We start from the raw sequence: 19,110 nt of genomic DNA on the forward strand, positions 1-19,110 counted from the left end.
GTAACAATGCTGGTGCAGCAGTGACTGAAAGTGCCTTTCCTTTATGGTTGTGTTTGAATTCTGAGAAGTATCTCGTTTCTGCAGCATAGACAAATGGTGACAGGACTAAAGTTTGAAACACAAATACTTCTCCCTCACCTCCACTGTGTTAAGGGAAGCACACCACACTTAATGGGAATTAAGTGATGTAGAAATAGTTAAAGGTGGTTGAGAAGCTGAATAGCTTTGTTTTGTAGAAATACAATTATTTCATGGATAGATTCAAATGTATTTTGTCCTTATGCCCACTAAAATAGTAATTTGTTGTGGACAAACTTGTAAATTAATTTTCATGTACTTCTACACTTCTGTTTGAATTTAATCATGTGCAGAAGTAGAAGTGGATATATGACTTCATATTGATGTACTTCTAGCAAGTGAACAGTAATAAAATAAAAACTTACCCTAAAGCATCAGTTATGAAGTTCTTCAGTTCTTTAGATGGACTGTGTATTTGGTTAAATCATTCAGCTACTTTGCTCACAATGGTTTTTAAAAAAGGATTCTGTATTATAGTAACTATCATATTCCATGTTTTTTCACAATAAAAAGTACTTTTCCAAAATAATCTTAAATTCCTAAGTTCTTCTTTTCCATCATATATTTAAGTGGAAGAATGCTCTACAATTAATGGAGCAATATGGTGGTTTTTTTGACTTACGGAAGGTGTTAGTGTAGCAGCATGGGAAGAGATGTTAGTAAGCCTTCTGTATGGCTTTTCTAGAGCTACATTAACTCCAGTGTTGTTAGAGCTCCAGTTTTAACTTGTTGTTTGTCATAACTCATACTTGCCCTTCTTAGAACTTTTTTATTTCATCTATGTGAAAAACTGTATGGAGGGTTTTGTTTTAAAAACAGCTATAAATGTCAAGCATATTTGGAGACTTACCGAAGAAAAATGAGGCGTTCTGAAGTTAAGCCCCTGCTTTACTGCCACTGCAGTTTTCTCTTGAGCTAGTTAACTTCTGTGCACCCTGCAAATAAAGTCCTAGTAGCTGGACAGCTTGGCCTTTCATCCAGGTAATTAGCTTCTGTAATTACATCTTAATATTTTGTTCCAAAGGGCTGAACTGAATCTTAACCAACAGTTACATTGTTACCTGATATTGTAAAGTAGATGATAGTGCCACAGTATTGGTGTGGCAGGCAGGCTACTTGTATTAGATAGTGATTAAATTAATACAGTTGTCTCTTTTTTGCACTGCTCTCGGCTTTCCTGTTTGAGAGAATGTGGGGGGAAAGTTACTAATGAAGTGTAAGTGCTAAAAAGATCTTCAAGATAAAGATTTCTGTACACAAAAGGAAAGTTGTTGGGGGAAGCTTACAACTTGAATTTTGAGCAATTTTGCACAATGGATGAAGAGAGAAATCCCTAGAGGAGGTTGCTCTAAGTTCCTTGCCTAAAGGCTGCTGTTACTTGTAGAGGTGCCTGTATGAAGGGTTTGCTGGGAAGAGCACCGTGAGTCTCTACCAGCTGCAGATGTGCAATAATTTTCCTGTACAGACTACTGCTGGCAGCTCTTACCTTAAGAGCAGTAAGTGTTCTTTCAAAAGTAATATGAATGTTTAAAAATCCAAAAGAGAGAAACAAGAGCAATGAGAAATTGATATTCACAATATGGAATAAATAATAAAGTGAAAGAACAGCCTAGACACAAGAGGATTTTGGGACAAAGGGAAAAGCAATTAGATGTAAAGTGTCTATGTAGTATTTAATCTCTGGAGTAGTGAAGGATTGGATATAAAGAAATATGCTTAAATTTCAGACAGACATCAAGACTGGACATATTAAAATAAATTTGATAATTTTATTACCCATAAGGAATTCTATTTATCCTATTCTTAATACTATGTAATGACACATTCTTATCTTAAGCAGTTGTAGAATATCTAGGATGACATCAACATGGCTCAAGTGTAGATTATGTCCTGAAATTCTTCTCTCTGTAGTTTTGACCAAAACCAGACTCGATATCATGGGATGAAGAAAAAAATATCTGTCATTAATGCATGTATATAATAGAAAGGTAATTACAGAATATCTTAAACTGAAGGTACAAATGCATTCAAGTTAATTGTTACTATTGTCCTCTTCAATGAGTCCATTGAGGACTTATCTTTTGGTCCATGTATATTGGTTACTTGGTATCCTACAAAAGTTACTAATTTGCAGCTTGAATTATCAACTGCATGCATGTTGAAATTTGCTTGGCTACTTTGTATAAATAACACTGGGTTTCTTTTCTTCCCCAGTTTCTATGGAGATTTTGGGCCTTTAAATTTGGCAATGTTATACAGATACTGCTGCAAACTAAATAAGAAACTGAAGGTAAGCTTTTGTTTAAAAAACAATGTTCCTTTTTTGTGTGTTTTGAAATTGAAATAAGATTATCCAATTTGAAAGTGGTGGTTAGGTGCTCGTTATCTAGATGGTTATTGCTAAACTTTAAGGATATTCTTTGAGTTCTTTTTCCTCTGAAGAGTGAAAAAAAAAAGCCTTCACTATTGCTTTTCAGGTGAGGGACTGAAGACTGTATTTGCATTTTTTTTCATAACCATACGTGTTAAAAACAATAATAACAGAACCCACTGGTTATGCTCCATCCCAACCAGACCCAGTACACTGATTGTACAGCTGTGGACTTAACCTACTCTCCAAATACCTGTGAAGAAGTGATGTGCAGCATGTGTAGAAAATCTATCAATTGCAAGAAATGGAAAGTGTTTTAATTCCAGAATACTAATTACTTTTGGGCAAATAGTGAGGGAACTCTTCACTAAATATTACAGTTTCTAAATCCTTATAAAATATTAAAAGCAAATCTTCATACTTTTTTAGTTGAACCAGAATGCCTTCAGTCTCGAGCCTCGGTACCAACAGTTTCACCCAAGAAATAAGTACACAACTAATAAATACCCCAGGATTTCTTTTTTAATGGTTTGATTTTAAACAGGAATGTATCTACAGTCTTTATTCTTCTTGTAAGACCATTATCTGCATGGAATGAGGCAAGCTAATCATCAGAGGTGTCTTGTAAGCATGATGATAGATTGGATATTATCATGGAAAAAATAATCAAGGGAGCTACCTTGGAACTGAACAATTGACTCCGCTATTTGCAGGGTTGATTTAGCAACTGTGATGTCATTTTAATGTAATTTTATATTTTTTGAAAAGAGCAAACACACCGACACTGCTGAGTGAAGATTACAGCTGGTGAGGAGCAGGACAGAGAAGTCTCGTCAACTCTGGGAGGAGGGGCTTTGTTGCTGCCAGAGGCTAATTCCAAATAGGCTAATTTAAACTACTAGTGCATAAGAGGGAAGAGTAACCTGAGAGTGCAAGCACTTGAAAGTAATACCTGAAATCAAACAGCTAAAGCTTGGAATGCTGCCAAAGTGGTGTTGAAACTTACAGTTGAATAGATTCCAGTCTGACTGATTGGCATTACCTCTGGGGTAGGCCAGTACTGCTCGTGCAAGCTTTGCTCTTCTAGTAGTTAAAATATATGCCAGACTCTGAGCGAATTTAGATACTACATGCAGTGGGTAGGTGAGCTTGTAAGACAAGTCCCAGGGCTGCACATCCATCTCCACGTGTACCTGCGTGCATCAGAAGCATCCATCTGATGGGCACTGCAGGCCTGGCTACAATGGCTGCTGCTCAGCTTTGCTAGTCAAGAATTAGGGATTCATGATTTCTACCATTCTACACCCAATCTTCCCACTGTGCCCTTCACAAGTGTCCCCAGGAGAATTCTGAGCCCTGAACTAGTGTGTGTATGACAGAAGTTCAGGTCATGGGAAGTGCCATTTGGACTAGAGAGAGTGAATGAGTCCTTTTGGGGCACCCTGCTGCTTGCATATCCTTGCATTAAGGCTTGCATACCCTGCTCCCTGAGACCAGCAGCAGGAGGTATTTGATCACAGGAAGTAAAAGACACTGCAGACTATCATGGGATGGTTGCTGTTGCCATCCTGAAGCTTTTTTGGGACCCTGGGCAATCACAGTGATTTGGTATGTACTTGGTTGGGTAAGCACTTCATGGGCTTTTCTTAAGAAAAGAGTCTTGAAGTGTGGCACAAAATAATTGCTCCAAAACATGATGGGGTTTGTATGGATATAGAGTCTCAAAGAGAATTTAAGACTTTGTTAATTTTGAAACTTCTGTGAATAGGAACAGGAGAAACGAGAGTATAAGATCTGATTTTAAACTTAGCAAGTCCCACAGACTTCTCTTTCAAATCTTTCAACTATATCTATTTCTGGTTTGGGAGAGAAGTTAGTCATGGTGGTTGTTTTCTGGTTTCCTCTCTCATTTTTGGGGGACTGGTGAGGAAGAAGAAGGGTACCAGTTGGAATTGTGCTAGTGACAGAGCAGCATTTTATAGTAAACTTATGGTAACTTTATGCTGACTGATTTTAAAGGTAGTGAATCCGTTCTGAAAAGCTGAAGAATTTATTCAGATATCCATTTGCTGAGAAAGTTTGAGGTAAAATCCTGGTTATCCCTTACAGGAAAACCTTTCAGACTTCGTTTCACTTGCTGATTGCTGTGGAGGTGATTTTGACTATCCAGCTCAACAGCCGGAAAAAAATGCTTTGGCTGTGCTATCTTTCTGCTTGTTATTTGAATTCCATTGGGGGCAAAAATGCTTGAGTAAGCCACTGGGGTTCATTTATGAAAGAAATTTTTTTCTTCTCTTAAGTCTGATTTCATGAAAACTGCTTAAAGAAACCTGCTGTTTTATGTGTAAGTAGCTTTACACGTTCTCAATAAATTTAGGAGCAGAGGGGGATCAGTGACTGCTGCTGATATAAATGATAAAAGTATTGAAGACCAAAAGCAGGAGAGGAAAAGTACTGGCAGGATTATGAACTATGGAGTTAACATTTTTGTGTGCTGACTGTATTGCTGCTGAATCGCAGGGGAGTTTGGCTTATTTTTTGTTTTAATATAAATAAATCACTGGGCATTCACATGGAACTATAGTAATTGCAAGCATCTCCTTTACATTCTGAGGCAGGGTTGAATGCACAAGTTTTAATAAATCATTTTCTGTGAAATATGCCAGCCTTGTATTCACTGATATTTACATGTACATATTACATATATACGCACCTGTATATATATAACAGTAGAATTTGCATCGATCCATGCTTATTAAACACATTGCACTAATTTCTTACTTGAACAATGCAACTGTGTCAAACTATATCCATTATATAAAATACTGTCAAATAATCTGATGATTTTACACAGCTATCAATCTAGTAACTGTCTACCATGGCACTTTCTAAGCCTGTCACCACGCTCTCTGCAAGTAAATCTCTCTTGAGGCCTGCAAGAAACAGGAACTTATCTATTATTAAAAAAAAAAGAAGGTAATCATACGATGACAGTAACGTGTTCTGGAGCCCTCTTGTATACCCTATCAATTAGTTTTATTCACCTAAGGCAACACCTGCCATGCTGCCAGGTGACCTCTGCTTTTAATTCGAAATACTCTTTCAGGACATTCCTCTGGGATGTATCTTGACAGGTACTGTTGTGTTATATTGTTGCATTTTGTCTTTTAATGATGTGTAAAAGTGCTAGAAGTTTCTTCCTGGTAAGGGAAAACACTCTTCGTCGGTCACAGGGTGAGCCTGAGTTTTGTTTTAGGAACAAAGATTACTCACAACTATGTTATCTCCGCCTATAGTTATTCTGTAGATAACCTGTATTGAAGGAGTTCTCCCTGAAACATTCCTGGTTTTACAGAGTCATGCAGTGTCTAAGGGAACTGAAGCCTTAATCCACTCAGGTGGAGCTCTGGAGCTGTAAAAAGAGTCCCCTTCCAAAAACTGTCTTGAAAGCTTATCACTGAACCTCTCCAAAAGAGCAGACATAGCTTATTAAGTATAGTCAGAAAATTGGTAGTTTTTAAAGTAGATCATATAGCTTAGTATTGATATTGAAGGTGTACTGAGAGAATTTGCATGTTAATGTTACCAGAAGCATTGCATTGAACCTTCAGGAAAAACTTACTGTAAAACTTGATTTTCTGCAACTAGTGAGCAAATAAAAACAGTGGGGTTTTTTATGGACTTCTCAAAAGTTAAATCATGCTGCTGTTTTCCACTGGTTCCTATGCTATAAGTCATTAATATTAATTGCAATTTCATGTTAAAGCTTTAGTCAGGATTCAAAAACATTTAAATATTTCATATAACTAGAAATAAAGTCTTATATTTTGAAAATGATACGATAAAACTGATATATTGTTTCCATTTAAATGTTCTGAAAACTAGTTTTTTACTACTTTGGGTACAAAGTGTCTCAAAATTGGAGTGACTTGGTATACCCATATGATTAAAAAGATCCATTCTATGAAATAATACAAGAACTGTGATCTTATTATATAGAACTTCTGGCTAGCTAACTTTGCAGTTTAAAATAGTGTTTTAGGTGAACTATAAACTGCTGCAAAGAACTTTGCTTTAAAATAAGTAGTAGTCAATAAGTTATAATTGAAGTTCTGTCACTGTTGCATAACTACTGTAATCTTAGCCCACCTACACATCATGGGTGGAATTACAGTTAGAGAACACTAAAATTAAGATATTGAGGAGGGGGAAGAAGGGAGGAATCTTAAAATACTGGGATTAATTTTGTCAAGTTTTAATAATAATGGAATGCTTCACTAATTAAATAACTACTTGTGCTTTGTATGTTTGCATATACAGTGAGAGAGATGTTGCCATTGGTGTCTAGATAGAGCCTCTTCCAATCAACAGCAACCAGCCATCTTGGCAGTTACAGTCCCATTTAGATACACTCAGTTGCATTAACTCTCACTCCTGCCTCTGGAAGTTGTGGCTCATGACACCAGACTGGAATGTACAGTTGGAACTGCTGTTAAAGGTGCTGTTTCTCTGGGGGCTGCAAGTCAGAAGCTCCCTGTGGTACCTACATCAGTTTTCTCCTGAGTTTGTCAGCTATATGGGTTTTTGCAAAATTTGATTCTCTGGTTAAAGCTATTCTAAAATCTTCAACAAGAGTTAAGGTGAGAGTTGACGTTTAGAGATTTCTGGAAGTGAAATACAGTTGCCTCTACTTAAACAAATAAAACACTATTCCATATCAGTTGCCTCGTCTTCCCTACCCCTAAGTGTCAGCAGAGAAGCTGGGTAACAGCAGCATTGGTATTAGGGCATTTTATAGAATGTGCAACTTCTAAAAATAGAAATGTGCTTCAAATATTTAGAAATAGAATCCAGTATGTTTGTTGATGACTTCCTCAAAACTGTGATCATACTGTAAAAGTCTGTGAGGAAATGCATGCATCATAGTGCTTCAGAATATAATGGAAGTGTAGCAATTCATGAAGCTAAAAAATTATTAATGCGCTAAGTTGTCCAACTTGCCACTTTTAAGTGACAATTTTGTCTCTTTCTGGCTTTAAATAGTTTTGCTGCAGTTTGTCATTATTGTTCTTTTCTGTTGCTTTTGGTTTTGTTTTCAATGGGAGTTTTGTCCACAGGACAAAAACAAGGCTTCTTTTCTTCCTAAAGAAAGAAGAATTGCAGTGTTGCTGGTTTTGTCTTTGCCCAGCCTTTTTTTCAGTCAATCTTTTCTTGTTCTTTTTTTTGCCCTCTCCTTTTTAAATAAATTATTGTTGAAAATTTCTAAAGATGTCCATGACCCTATTTTTAGGTAGTGTAGATGGAAGAGTATTTAACTTACAAAGAGCCTTTTAGATTGATTGCTTCAGTTTTTCCTTTGTGTTCTGCACAGAATTATATCCTAAAGAGATTTAACGTATAGGAGGAAGTTTTAGTCTGTAAATCTAATGTCTTTATTCAGTGTTCATATTCTTTCTAATACTTAAACGTGAGAAAGAAAAGTTCAGATTTTTGTACTGAGCATTTTGGTTCAGCTGCATTTTATAGGTTGGTTTTTTTTACAGCTAACAAGGAGATCTGCCCTGACACCGTGGCTGCTTCCCTATACTCTTATTTGTGATGTTAGAAAATTGTTCAGGGTATCAGTAATTTTTTCTCCTTTAATTTTAAAAATCTCCTTTTAAGAATTTTTTCTTTTTTTCAGCTTTGGAAAAGTGATTCTTTAAAGTGTTCTTAAAGTGTATTCTTTTCTTAGTAAATATGATGTTTTGTTTGTTTTTTCTTTAAACAGTATTTCAGTCTATCAAGAAAGAAGATTGTGTACTACACCAGTTTTGACCAGCGGAAACGAGCAAATGCAGCGTTTTTAATAGGTGCATATGCTGTAAGTATTACTGATCACATCAGTACTTCCAGCCTTCCTTCAGAGACTTCTGCTGTGTGTAAAACAGCTTCTCAATGGGTGATCCTTTAGGGAGGGAGACAGATTGTCCTTTCATTCTTCTTTAAGCTGTCTTCTAAAATTCTGCTGCATGTGTTTTAGGAAAAAAGTGTCTTTGAACTAAAATGCTTCTGGTCCTGAGCTGACTGTCACGGAGTTGGCTTGAGTTCTGGAAATCTCTGTTAGGTCAGGTTTTATAGTTGTGTGAAAGCTGGAATTTTTTTTCAGGCCTGAAGTCAAGCTGAAAGCAGGCCTCAATAAATGCTACTATTGGAAGAATTTAAGTCACAGGTTCCTGTAATTAAAACATTTGGCACAAGTATGGCAATATTGTGTAAATGCTCTTGACAAAGGAGATCTGTATAAATTTAGAGATGGAAAAGGTTGGAGATAAGCTCAAATGTTAAAAATCCTTGGGTTAGATTTTAACTCTTCAGAGCAGACATAATAGCACAACTCTACAAAAGGAGGAGTAAGAGCAAATGACTTAGAATGCTTTAAGTTGGTTAATATTTTTGACTGTCCAAGGCTATATTTGATAATGCTGCAATTATTTTCCAATTCTGTGCTTTGTATTATCTTTAAGGAGTCTCCAAATTTGACAGCATATCTTTATGGTATAAAAGATAGTAAGGGACAGGTTTATTGAATACTTTCACTGGATTGCTCTTTTCTGATCCTTCCATCCCCTTGCATACATGGTAGAAGCCTTGGAAAAGGTGGACACTGGACATTTTGAAGGGGATGAAATTATCTGTTTACCTTGTCGAGTACTTCTTGTATGACTTCCTTAAGTCAACTGCAGTTTCTCTCTGGGTAAGGGATTGAAAGGCTGTTACCAGTGATAGGTAGACCCAAGCGGAGAGTGTTGCTGTCCATGAAGAGAATGTCTTGCAAAGCCAGGTTGTAGGAACAGAAAGGGAAGGAAGTACGTAAGATACAAGGCAGAACTGCAGGTAAGGACTGAGCAGCTCAGTAGGACTATGCCATATTTACAGTATTTAAGACTTAAACATGGTGGTAGTCCAATATATTTGGTACTACTTATCTGAAGGAGCTGCTCAGCAGATAAAGGTAGGAAAAGGGGCACACAGTAGTGGGGGAGGGCAGCAGAAATGCCTCTAAAGGAAGTTGAGAGGGGGAACAGAGCACATGGTATGTGTGCCATGGTGTGACTGTGTGTGCTCTGAATGGGCATTTGGTGGCACATCATGCAAGGACTTAGTAGCTCGTGTGTACAGTAAGGTAAATTAGTGTGCCACGACTACGTACATATTTAAGCCTGGCCTAGCCTGTTTTAAGCTGCTCATAGCTCTTAATTACAAGCATATACAAGTGATTTCCATCTGCATTTGATGCTGTTCCTCCCTGTCAGACAAGTAGATGTTTTACATATCTTCTGATTATTGAAGCTCTTAAGTACCTAGAATAATTCTTTATTAAAACAGAACAAAGAAGTATTACTTTTCTGGTTGGAAATATCTTGTGGTCACTTTCCAATTAATCACAATTTAGTATAGTATTGGAAAATGCTTTGCACAAAGTTACACAATATTTTACATAAGTATGTCATCCTAGAGTTATTTCTCTAGATATGTCTTCCTAAACTTGCAGGTGTTACGGGAGTTCCTTCACCTTTGATAATGACTGATACTCATGCCAAAATATTCACAAAATTAATATTTATTCTAAAAAGCCATTCTACCAAATAACGTGATTTTTGTTTTTTAACTGCAGAAGCTTAGCTTTTGTAATCTAGGCATGTTCATTTCATGGTCCAGGAATAATATTTTTGAGTGTTTTACCTGTTCAGTCAGATGCAAGTTCCTGACCTGGAAGTTCAGGGCCATTCTTGAACTGAAGAACTATGGGTAATTGGCAGTTTGACTTGTCACAATTTGAAGGGCCAAATGACAGAAATATGTAATCTGATCTAAGGTCTTCTGGATTTCGTGGGGTTTTTTCTTTGATTCTACAGGCTTTTTGAGACCAGAAAGTCTTTCAGCTATGAACTCGACCAATATGTGAAAGTTAATTGAGAAGGCTTGGTTTATTTGTCCTGGTGTTAAAACATTAAGTGTAAAGTGAAACGTGGAAAGCAGTGGATCAGGTTCTAGGAATGGGTTTCCAGTGGTGATTATGCAACTTAGATTGTTCCATTGAACAGTTTCTTAAACCTGTTGTATTAAAATATCCTATAGCCATTACAATATTTTAATAAGAGAGACATAAATTTGAGTGAAAGTTAAATCATTGTCAATAGCTTGCCTGGGTGTAAAAATTACATTTTCTAAATTTCAGTTCTTAAAATGGACTTTCAGTCCTTTTGGTCTGTTCATGTCTGGTTGTTAAATTATTGTACTTGCTGTTAAGAATTCCACAAAAAATTACTTCTGTTACAAATTCAGGTTAAAAAAAAAGTATTTGAAGTGTTAGAAGAAGTTGCAGAGGTTCCTTACTAATGACCAAGGCTACAGCACAGCTTGGTCAGTGGTGTCAGGAACAGGGTGCTACTGGGTTTTGCAGTGTCTTACCAGGCACAACAGAGACTATATTGAAGCTAGTGTTGTTTTGCTTTTCCTTTCATCTGTTCAGAGATTTTAGTTGTTAGGATCTTTAATCTGGTCTTCCACAATACTTAATCTTTTTTTAAAAAAGAAGTCTTTAGAAATTGTTTTGAAATACTGTTACAAGTACTTTCATGCATCTGGTTTAACTCAGTTTGTCCTTCTGAGGACAATGGGTGAGAGCAAGTGGGTCTAACTGAATCAGACTTAACTCCCCACTTGTTATCAGAGAATGAATTCTTGGAGAAATCTTGAAGGAGAGTGCATTTTCTTCTGTCTCATAACATGTATGAATTGTGGGGTGGGTCTCTTTCTGTATTCTTAGGGTATGTTTTTTTACTGGCTGGAAACCAAGGAACATGTACTTGGTTGTGTACTCTGCTGTCTAGTAAGGATCGAGTTCCTTGGAAGAGGAGAGCAGGAGGAATACTGGGCTGTTGGTGCCAGTGACTGCTCTTGTACGGGCAGAGGAAGAGAGGATATAGATGTATGACACCACTGCTCCTGGTAGATCTAGAGCTTTATTTCTACCCTGTAAAAAACCTGTAGTTACCTCTTCAAATTCTTCAAAGACCAAAATTTAATTAATTATATTGGGCAGTTAAATGTCTGTGGCAAGATGAGCTGGAGGGAAATGACCAGCAAAATCATGTGGCTTGGTTTGCAATATATGTTTGTATGTGTGAAATACACCACTCCAGACTGAATGAATTTCAGTTTTTGTAAATAATGCACTTGCTTAATATGTATTCCAAGTAAGATTTATTTTAGGACCAACTTACTGTACCAAATAGGAATCATAATACAAAGAGATGTGCTTGTATTCTGATTCCTTACTTAAGCCAGTGCAGGTGATTAACGGTGTGAACCTTGGCTTAGGGTGTTACACTAAAGGTATGTTGGTCTCATAGTGATATGTTAAGCTTGTTGAATTGGATGTTTTTATTAATTAGTAGTTTGATGATGAGAATTAGGAATCAAATATATTTGCATTGAAAAAAATCTTCCATCAAGGTGTGGTGCAGAAATGTTTCCTTTGTCAGCTCCCATGATAATATTTTGACTTCTGAAGTTAGACAGAGCCACCACTATAGATGCCTGTTTTTCATCTTAGTATGATATGGAGTCTGTCTTAAACTCTCTCAGGTGAGCAATATGTGATTTTTTTTTTCATTTTTTGTTTAAAGTAGAGGAATTACATAAAATGGAAATCCCAGTTCCTGTTGTCTTCTGTTGATTTCTGAATGTTTTCTTTGTGTGAATGTCTTTCCTGACCTGTATGTGTCAAAGGGGTAGCTCATGAAGGAGTATCGTATCCATTCTTAGGAGTTCAGTGAGCTGAGGGAAGTGAACATCTGGGTAATGACTTTTCAGGCTCAGGACTGATTTTTTTTTTATTTCCTCTTCTTCCATCCCTTTTAGGTAATATACTTAAAGAAAACACCAGAAGAAGCTTACAGGACACTTTTGTCTGGATCTAATCCACCATATCTTCCATTTAGGTATGTGAACACAAGAAATCAGCCTAAATTTTCTGGTTTGGATTTTGCTAAATAAATGTTTTTTCAGATTGTCTTCCTGAAAAATGGTTTCTTCTTTGATACAAACATTATACAAAATGACTGATGTCCAGAAGAAATATTTTTGACACTTGGTCTGTGTTGCAATAATCAATCATTTAGATTGATACAAGTTTTAAGTAAGACCCCAGTCTTGAAAACTGTCATGTTTTGAAAATAGTTCTTAGCGTGTTTGTGATTTAGCGGTTAAACATTTTCTTCATCAGGTATCATGTTTTACTATTTGGAAGTCATTCAAGGCTTTTAAATTACTTAGTCCATGAGTAGCTAAACTTACAGGAATAAAGGGAGTTGGACACTTACATTTTCTCTTTTATACAGAACAAGTACTGATATTCAAGTAATTAAATCTTTCCAATAAATAGTAGATAATTTCCATCAATCTGTCTTTAGTCTCTGTAGTAAAAGCATGTTGAGACCCAATTCTAAGGAGTTTTAGCTATCCGGCTTATCAATAAAGAGGGTGCCAAATTTTTTTCATAGTGTGAACTAAGAAATGTCCTTGTGAATGAGAACAACTCATGGTAGTCTTACACAAACACTGGCAGTAAAAGTCAACTGCAGGAAGGTCAATATCCTCTTTTTCAGTGGATTCAGCATTTTCCAAGTAGTGTTCACTGTCAGCCAGTGCATTTATAAGTGTAGACCTACCTTGGTCTGTATCAAATTCATCTGATTCTTCAGTCACTCAGGAGAAGAGGATCAGATTATCTGTTCTCATACCTTGTATAGGAGCCAGATACAGTGTAAACTACTGGGATGGGAGATACCATGTCAAGACCAGTTTGACTATGAAATCTTAAACTATCAAACACATGTTTTAAGATGATGCTAAATGAGCAATAGCTTTATTGGCAGAGAGTTTGTGCATTAACCTGGTCATCAATACTTTCCAAAGTCCAAGTAGTTCACCAGGCTAGTGGTATCCATATTTTTCAGCTATTTATAAAAGATACTTTGTACAACACATAGGAAAGTCAGTTATTTTAAACATGTCAGCGTTTAACATCTCCGAATTCTGTATAGAATACAAGAGGCATGTACAAAAACAATGTCTTGCATGTGCCTTAGCATTGTTTACATGAGTGTCTTCTCCATGATCTTCCCAGCCACAAAGATGAGGTTCACCAGCCTGTAGTTCTCCAGCACTTTCTTTCTCCCATTCTCAAACATAGGAGCGTTGTTTTCCTTTTTCCAGACACTGCTATGACTTCTCAAATAGGATGGAGAGTGGCTTGACAACAACATCAGCCAGTTCCCTCAGGACCCTGGGATACATCTCATCAGGCCCCATAGCTGAGTAGCTGTGTCTTGTTCACCAATTCAGGACATTTACTGCTTGGAATTACAGTAAATTGCTATGTCTTTAGGTTTTTTTCTCCTCTGCCAAAGTAAAGATTAAGGCATGTAGAAAAGAGGTTCTGACAAAGTCAAGAATGTTATTTGTCAGATGCCAAAATTGTAAGACAGAAAGCCTGGGAGGGATAGTTTGTTTGCAGAGCAGTCTCATATGACCCTGTTTGCTGAAACCAAAGGTTACAGGTCCTTGCCTTGCAACTAATTAATTCCTTTATAAAAATTGTGTTGCCAGTAATTGTAATAATAAAGTTGCTCTTTCTGCTTAACTGGTAAGGAGTAATGAATGTGGTTGGCTCTGTGATTTCTTGTGAGGCTGATAGGAAACACAGTAATAAATGTAGTGACAGAAATCAGTTTCCTCTGAAGTGTTAAATGATTATTCCAGGGAAATCCTCATAAGTTTGGATTAATGAAATTCTATTCCAAGAGGGAATAATTAGCTACTCTAGGATCAGCCAAGGAAGGAGCCAAAATACTGAAGAAACAGCAGTATTTTTATATATAATATTATATATTAAGTACATGTTATGTTTTTCAGGGGAGGGCATACTAACCAAAAACATTGGAGAAGGCAATGGTCAGCAAAAGGGCTACTCAGTTTTTGCTGTCTGGGTTGGCACAATGATTGCAGAAGTATAATTTTTTTATTCCCTTTGTCAGCTTCAGGAGAAGAGAGCAATACATTTATGAAGTAGGAGGTATTCTGAAAAGGAGCTCCTTCGCAGTCATTGTCCATATGTTTCAAGCCCTCAATTGTGTTGGCTAAAACTAAAGCACTTCTGACAGGCTGTGGGTTTTTTGGGGTGGTTTTTCTCTGCTGTGGATGAGTTTTGGTATGTGTTTGGCGTTTTGTTGGATTTTTGAATGCACAGCTTTGGCTCTTTTAGAGAATAAGAGGGAGACAATCTTCTTGAGCAGAGGCAGCCTGTGTCTAGAAGGAAAGTAGTAGTACGAGCTTTTGCTAGACAAATTAAATATCTTGATTTCTTGAACATTCTTTCTTATATGGTGTGGGGCTGGAAAGCACTTCAGTTTCTTTTGGATCTGCTTTGGACTACGTCAGATCTTGGCACTGGATTAGGGTCTAAGCAGATTCCATTACCTGTGGTGTAGTTTGTCCTGGTTGGGAGATGAGTGTGTAGCCTGCCTGTACTGGAGGTGAGACAAAGAGGGGGGAGGAGATAAACTGAAGGATTATGACAAGATAGGAGGCTAGATAGAAATGGGAAGTCTGATAGGGGAGGTGATATTTGGCATATTTGAACTCAGAGTTTGGTATAGATATATAAGGAGCTTAAGAATTACTGGGGCTGAGAGAAGGGCAAGTAGATCTGATGAGGGTTTGCAGTGGAACAATCTAGATAGTGGGGAATAGGAAAGAAATAGTTGAATCCTCCTTCCCTGGTTTTCCAAAGCCTTTGAGATATTTTCACCCGGTGTCCATTCCAAGACATTTGAGAAATCGCTGTTGCAAAGTACAGCATCATACAGAGGCTCAAGCAATTGAACTGGTACTGGCAGCAGCAGCTCTGTATTAGGTAGTAGATCTGCTTGGCATCAGACTAAAGAAACAAGTTGGTGCTATGAGAAAATTTGCACTTCTACATCTTTAGTGTCTTGAAAAGGACTAAAGTGACTCTGATGTACAATTCAAAACATAATCTGAATGCTTTACCACTTCCCTCATATTCTAAAGTCTATGAAGGAAATTATTTGAGATATTAATGATTGTGATTCAGTATTTACTGACTTGAATTTATTCTTGCAGCCTGGAACTTAGATATTATATAACTTCTGTAGTATAGGTCATCTCTGTTTGAGTAGTGAAGAGTTTATCAGGAAGCAATGATCAGTTAAGTGTTACAATTGGACTGTTTAACAAGTTTGTTAATTTGATATCTGAGGTATCCTCTATTTGAAAAAACAGACAACTTTGAATAGGTAGAAGCTGCAAGATTGTCAGATTCTTTGTGGTGAACTGAGGTAGGTTTACATGAAGTGATCACTGGGAAACTGATCTACTTTCATCTAGCTCAGTGACCTCAAAAAGCCTTAATCGGCTTAGGCCTTCAGCTGGTATTTCATTTAAAGACAGCTTCAGCTTTATGGGTCAGAGGTGGAAGGAAGTCAGAATACCCTTCTTACAAGATACATTTTATTTAGTTTTTATGGTAGAAAAACTATAGGTAACTTGAGAGAATAAAGCACCACTGTATTGAGACACTTTGGTCTTATTTTTGGCTGATTCACTGTCACTTGGTGACGCTCTAATCTCTTGAAGATCTTATACTGTACCTTCTAACTTCCATTTAAAAAATGGTGCTAACACTATTTAAAATTGTCAAAAATACCAGTTGCCTCATGTGAAACAGTTTCAGATTTTTTACCTCAAACTACTCTGAATAGACTTAATGTTCAAGAGAAAAAACAAGTATATTTTAGTAGTATTATGTTCAGTCTCTTAATAAAGACATGAATTTCAGGGCTAGATATTAGTTTGCAGCTTTATGAGTTTGTTTCTTTACTGGCAAGTACTGGGTAAACTGTTTTGTTATTGACAGTGTTTAGGGGTTTGGTGACAGGGAAAGCAGCATTATGCAGTATTGAGGTCAGCCACAACTGTGAAGTCGGGTGGGGGATATGCCACTCTAATGCCAGCTCAGATTCATGCTGGATGTGTGTCTCCTAGAAATATTCACATTTTTCTCATTTTGAAAGCAGAGTACTACCAGGTAACAGTTGGTAAAACACTGCTCGAAAAACAAGGTGGTTATGCATTTGACCATAAAAGACTGAAAGAAAACTAATAAAACATGTGATCAGCAACAAAAATCAGAGCACTTCTAAGTACCAGGAGATGTCTGTGTGTGCTCTGTGGTGTACTCTGATATGAAATGAGATTTTCCTTTTTCTTCTAGCTCAGGTTCACTGGCCTCTCTCCCTCTCTCATAGTGTTTCTTATTAATGGATTAGAGATTAAGTGGCTTTTTTCCCCCAGTATTGTTTTTATGTTCTGCATTATTAGATGTCTTATCAGTTAAAGTAGTTATATACATACAGATAAAATAAAAATTATATTTGTTACAGCAAAATAATGTGTAAAATAGACCACGTCTGCTACAATCATATCTTCTATTCATATTTCTCTAAAAATTTTTGTGGTTTGAATTTTATTTCTGACAGCCTCTTCAGAAAAGTGGTACAGCTTTTAAAAATTTTCTGCCCTGGATGTGTTTCCATTGGGTCCTTAAGGATTTTTGCTTGGAAGACTTTTTTATTTGCTAAAACGCTTTTGTGCTAAAATGATCTCTTATCCAGCTTTACTCTGTCAACAATGTATTGTCTGTAAAGTTTGTATTTTGCAGCTTTGATACATTCTGCTTATCTGGTGTAATGAAAATACTTTATGGCTCTTCAATTTTTAAAACTTCCCTGTTGGATATGGAAAGTTTATACGCACTTTAAAGTTCCCTTTCCAAAACATTGTAATTGTGTTTTAATCTAATAATTCAAAAGCTTTTCTAGAGTGCCCTACCTGTAATATGATGCTACCAATGATACAGCTTTTGATTTTCTTAAAAACATTTTCTGTGAACACTGTTTGCTCAAAACTGCTGCATTTATTCTGCTCTTAAGGAATAGGTGAGAATATTCTGCTCTTGAAGTACTTGAGATTGAAGGATCATATTAGTTTAATAAACTTCATAGTACTTGTAGCATGTTTTATCAAAAATGGAAAGTTTTCAATGGAAGGCTGAAATTTTGAATCAGTTAGAGTTTAAATATGTATTTGGATGAAATCTAAAATTTTGCTATTTTGATAAATCGCAGTTCTTAGGACTCTCTCCAAGATATCCTAGAGCAAAGCTATAAAAGATTTCTTTATTGAGTGATAAGAAATAATGTGTTTAGGCAGAATTTTCTTAAAATCAAACTGGTCTGAAGCACACTTGAGTACTTTTTCATTTTTCCACCGTGCATTTTTTTGGTGGTGGTTTGTTTGTTTTTGTTTGGGTTTTTTCCTCAGTTTTGGTGTCTCTTACTATTTAAATATGTTTTGATTTGGAGCCTCATTTCATCTTTGAAAGAGAAATTGTAATTTTCATAGTGGTAGAACTCTGGTTAACCAAAGTGATTTAAAATCTAATTATATCTGAATAACTTTTAATCTCATTTGTAATCAGGTATCAAAATAAAAGCCTGTGAATGAATTCCTAACTAGTAGTCTGTGTTCTTGTCCCTGTTAGACAGAGTAACTCAATTAAGACTTGAACAGTAGTTAAAGTAAGGTTTGCACAGTCGGGAAAGGATGCAAATATTCCTGTTCCAAGACATCATAAATAATTTTATAAAGGGCATGTAATTAGCTGATGTGAAATATGCACTAAAGTAACTTGCAGTGTCCAACTGCATTTACTCTGAGCCACGTCCAGGAGGGGAGTTCTGTGTCATGAACAAGCTTCTAAAAAGGTTTCTTCTTCAGGTTTCTAATTCAGAGTTCTCAGAGGGAGTTGAATAGCTTGAATGTATTCTGTTGTGTGCTGCCTTTCCCTGAGTTCCTAGAATAATTCTGTATATATTAAATTCATTTGTATTAAATCTATAGGGATGCTTCATTTGGGAACTGCACGTACAATCTTACCATCTTGGACTGTTTACAGGGAGTAAATAAGGTAATAACATTTTTCCTTAGCAAAACATCTTTAAATTGATTTTTAAAGCACAAGGGAGAATACTGTTAAAATAGATTAGAAAATCCAGTTTCAAAGCAAAAGGTGTGTGATGAGTAGTATGCTCTCATGAAGCCTAAGTTACTGAGGACTGTGTTTGAGCAGTGACAGCAGAGGGAGGTTGTCCCAGCCTTTGACAGCCTCGTGAACTTCACCTCATGACTTGGAACATGCAAATGCACCTGGCCTGGCTGGAGGCAGCTCTTACCAATGCAAGGCACTGTGCTAGATCTGCTAATAGATCATTTATAACCATGGGTAAGAGGGAATAAGAGGTGGGTAAGTTCAAGTGATACAGCTACTCAGGTATACTGTGACTTAATCTGAGCAGTTTTTGCATGTCCTTGGCCCTAGTCTTCCCCCAAAGCACTTGCTTCAGTGTTTGACATTAATCTTTTCAGAATTGTTTTAAAATAACGAAAACTAAGGTGTCTTTCTGGTGTTCTGATGTCTCACTTTCAGTAGTCCTGGGGAATATTAAGCTCCAATACTGCTTTTTAAAAAA

At 36.6% G+C, this 19,110-nt stretch overlaps 1 protein-coding gene across 2 annotated transcripts in view; it reads left to right on the top strand.

Moving 5' to 3' along the window:
- Positions 1-19,110, top strand: part of CDC14A (cell division cycle 14A) — a 51,851-nt gene that overhangs the window by 8,432 nt on the left and 24,309 nt on the right. For both annotated transcript variants that reach the window (XM_071564763.1, XM_071564765.1), the window contains exons 3-6: positions 2,293-2,368; positions 8,220-8,312; positions 12,359-12,438; positions 18,482-18,548. In XM_071564763.1, coding sequence (XP_071420864.1) covers positions 2,293-2,368; positions 8,220-8,312; positions 12,359-12,438; positions 18,482-18,548 — 316 coding nt within the window. The remainder of the gene's footprint in view (positions 1-2,292; positions 2,369-8,219; positions 8,313-12,358; positions 12,439-18,481; positions 18,549-19,110) is intronic.

The sequence above is a fragment of the Pithys albifrons genome, chromosome 10 (assembly GCF_047495875.1).
Source record: "Pithys albifrons albifrons isolate INPA30051 chromosome 10, PitAlb_v1, whole genome shotgun sequence".
Lineage (NCBI taxonomy): Eukaryota > Metazoa > Chordata > Aves > Passeriformes > Thamnophilidae > Pithys > Pithys albifrons.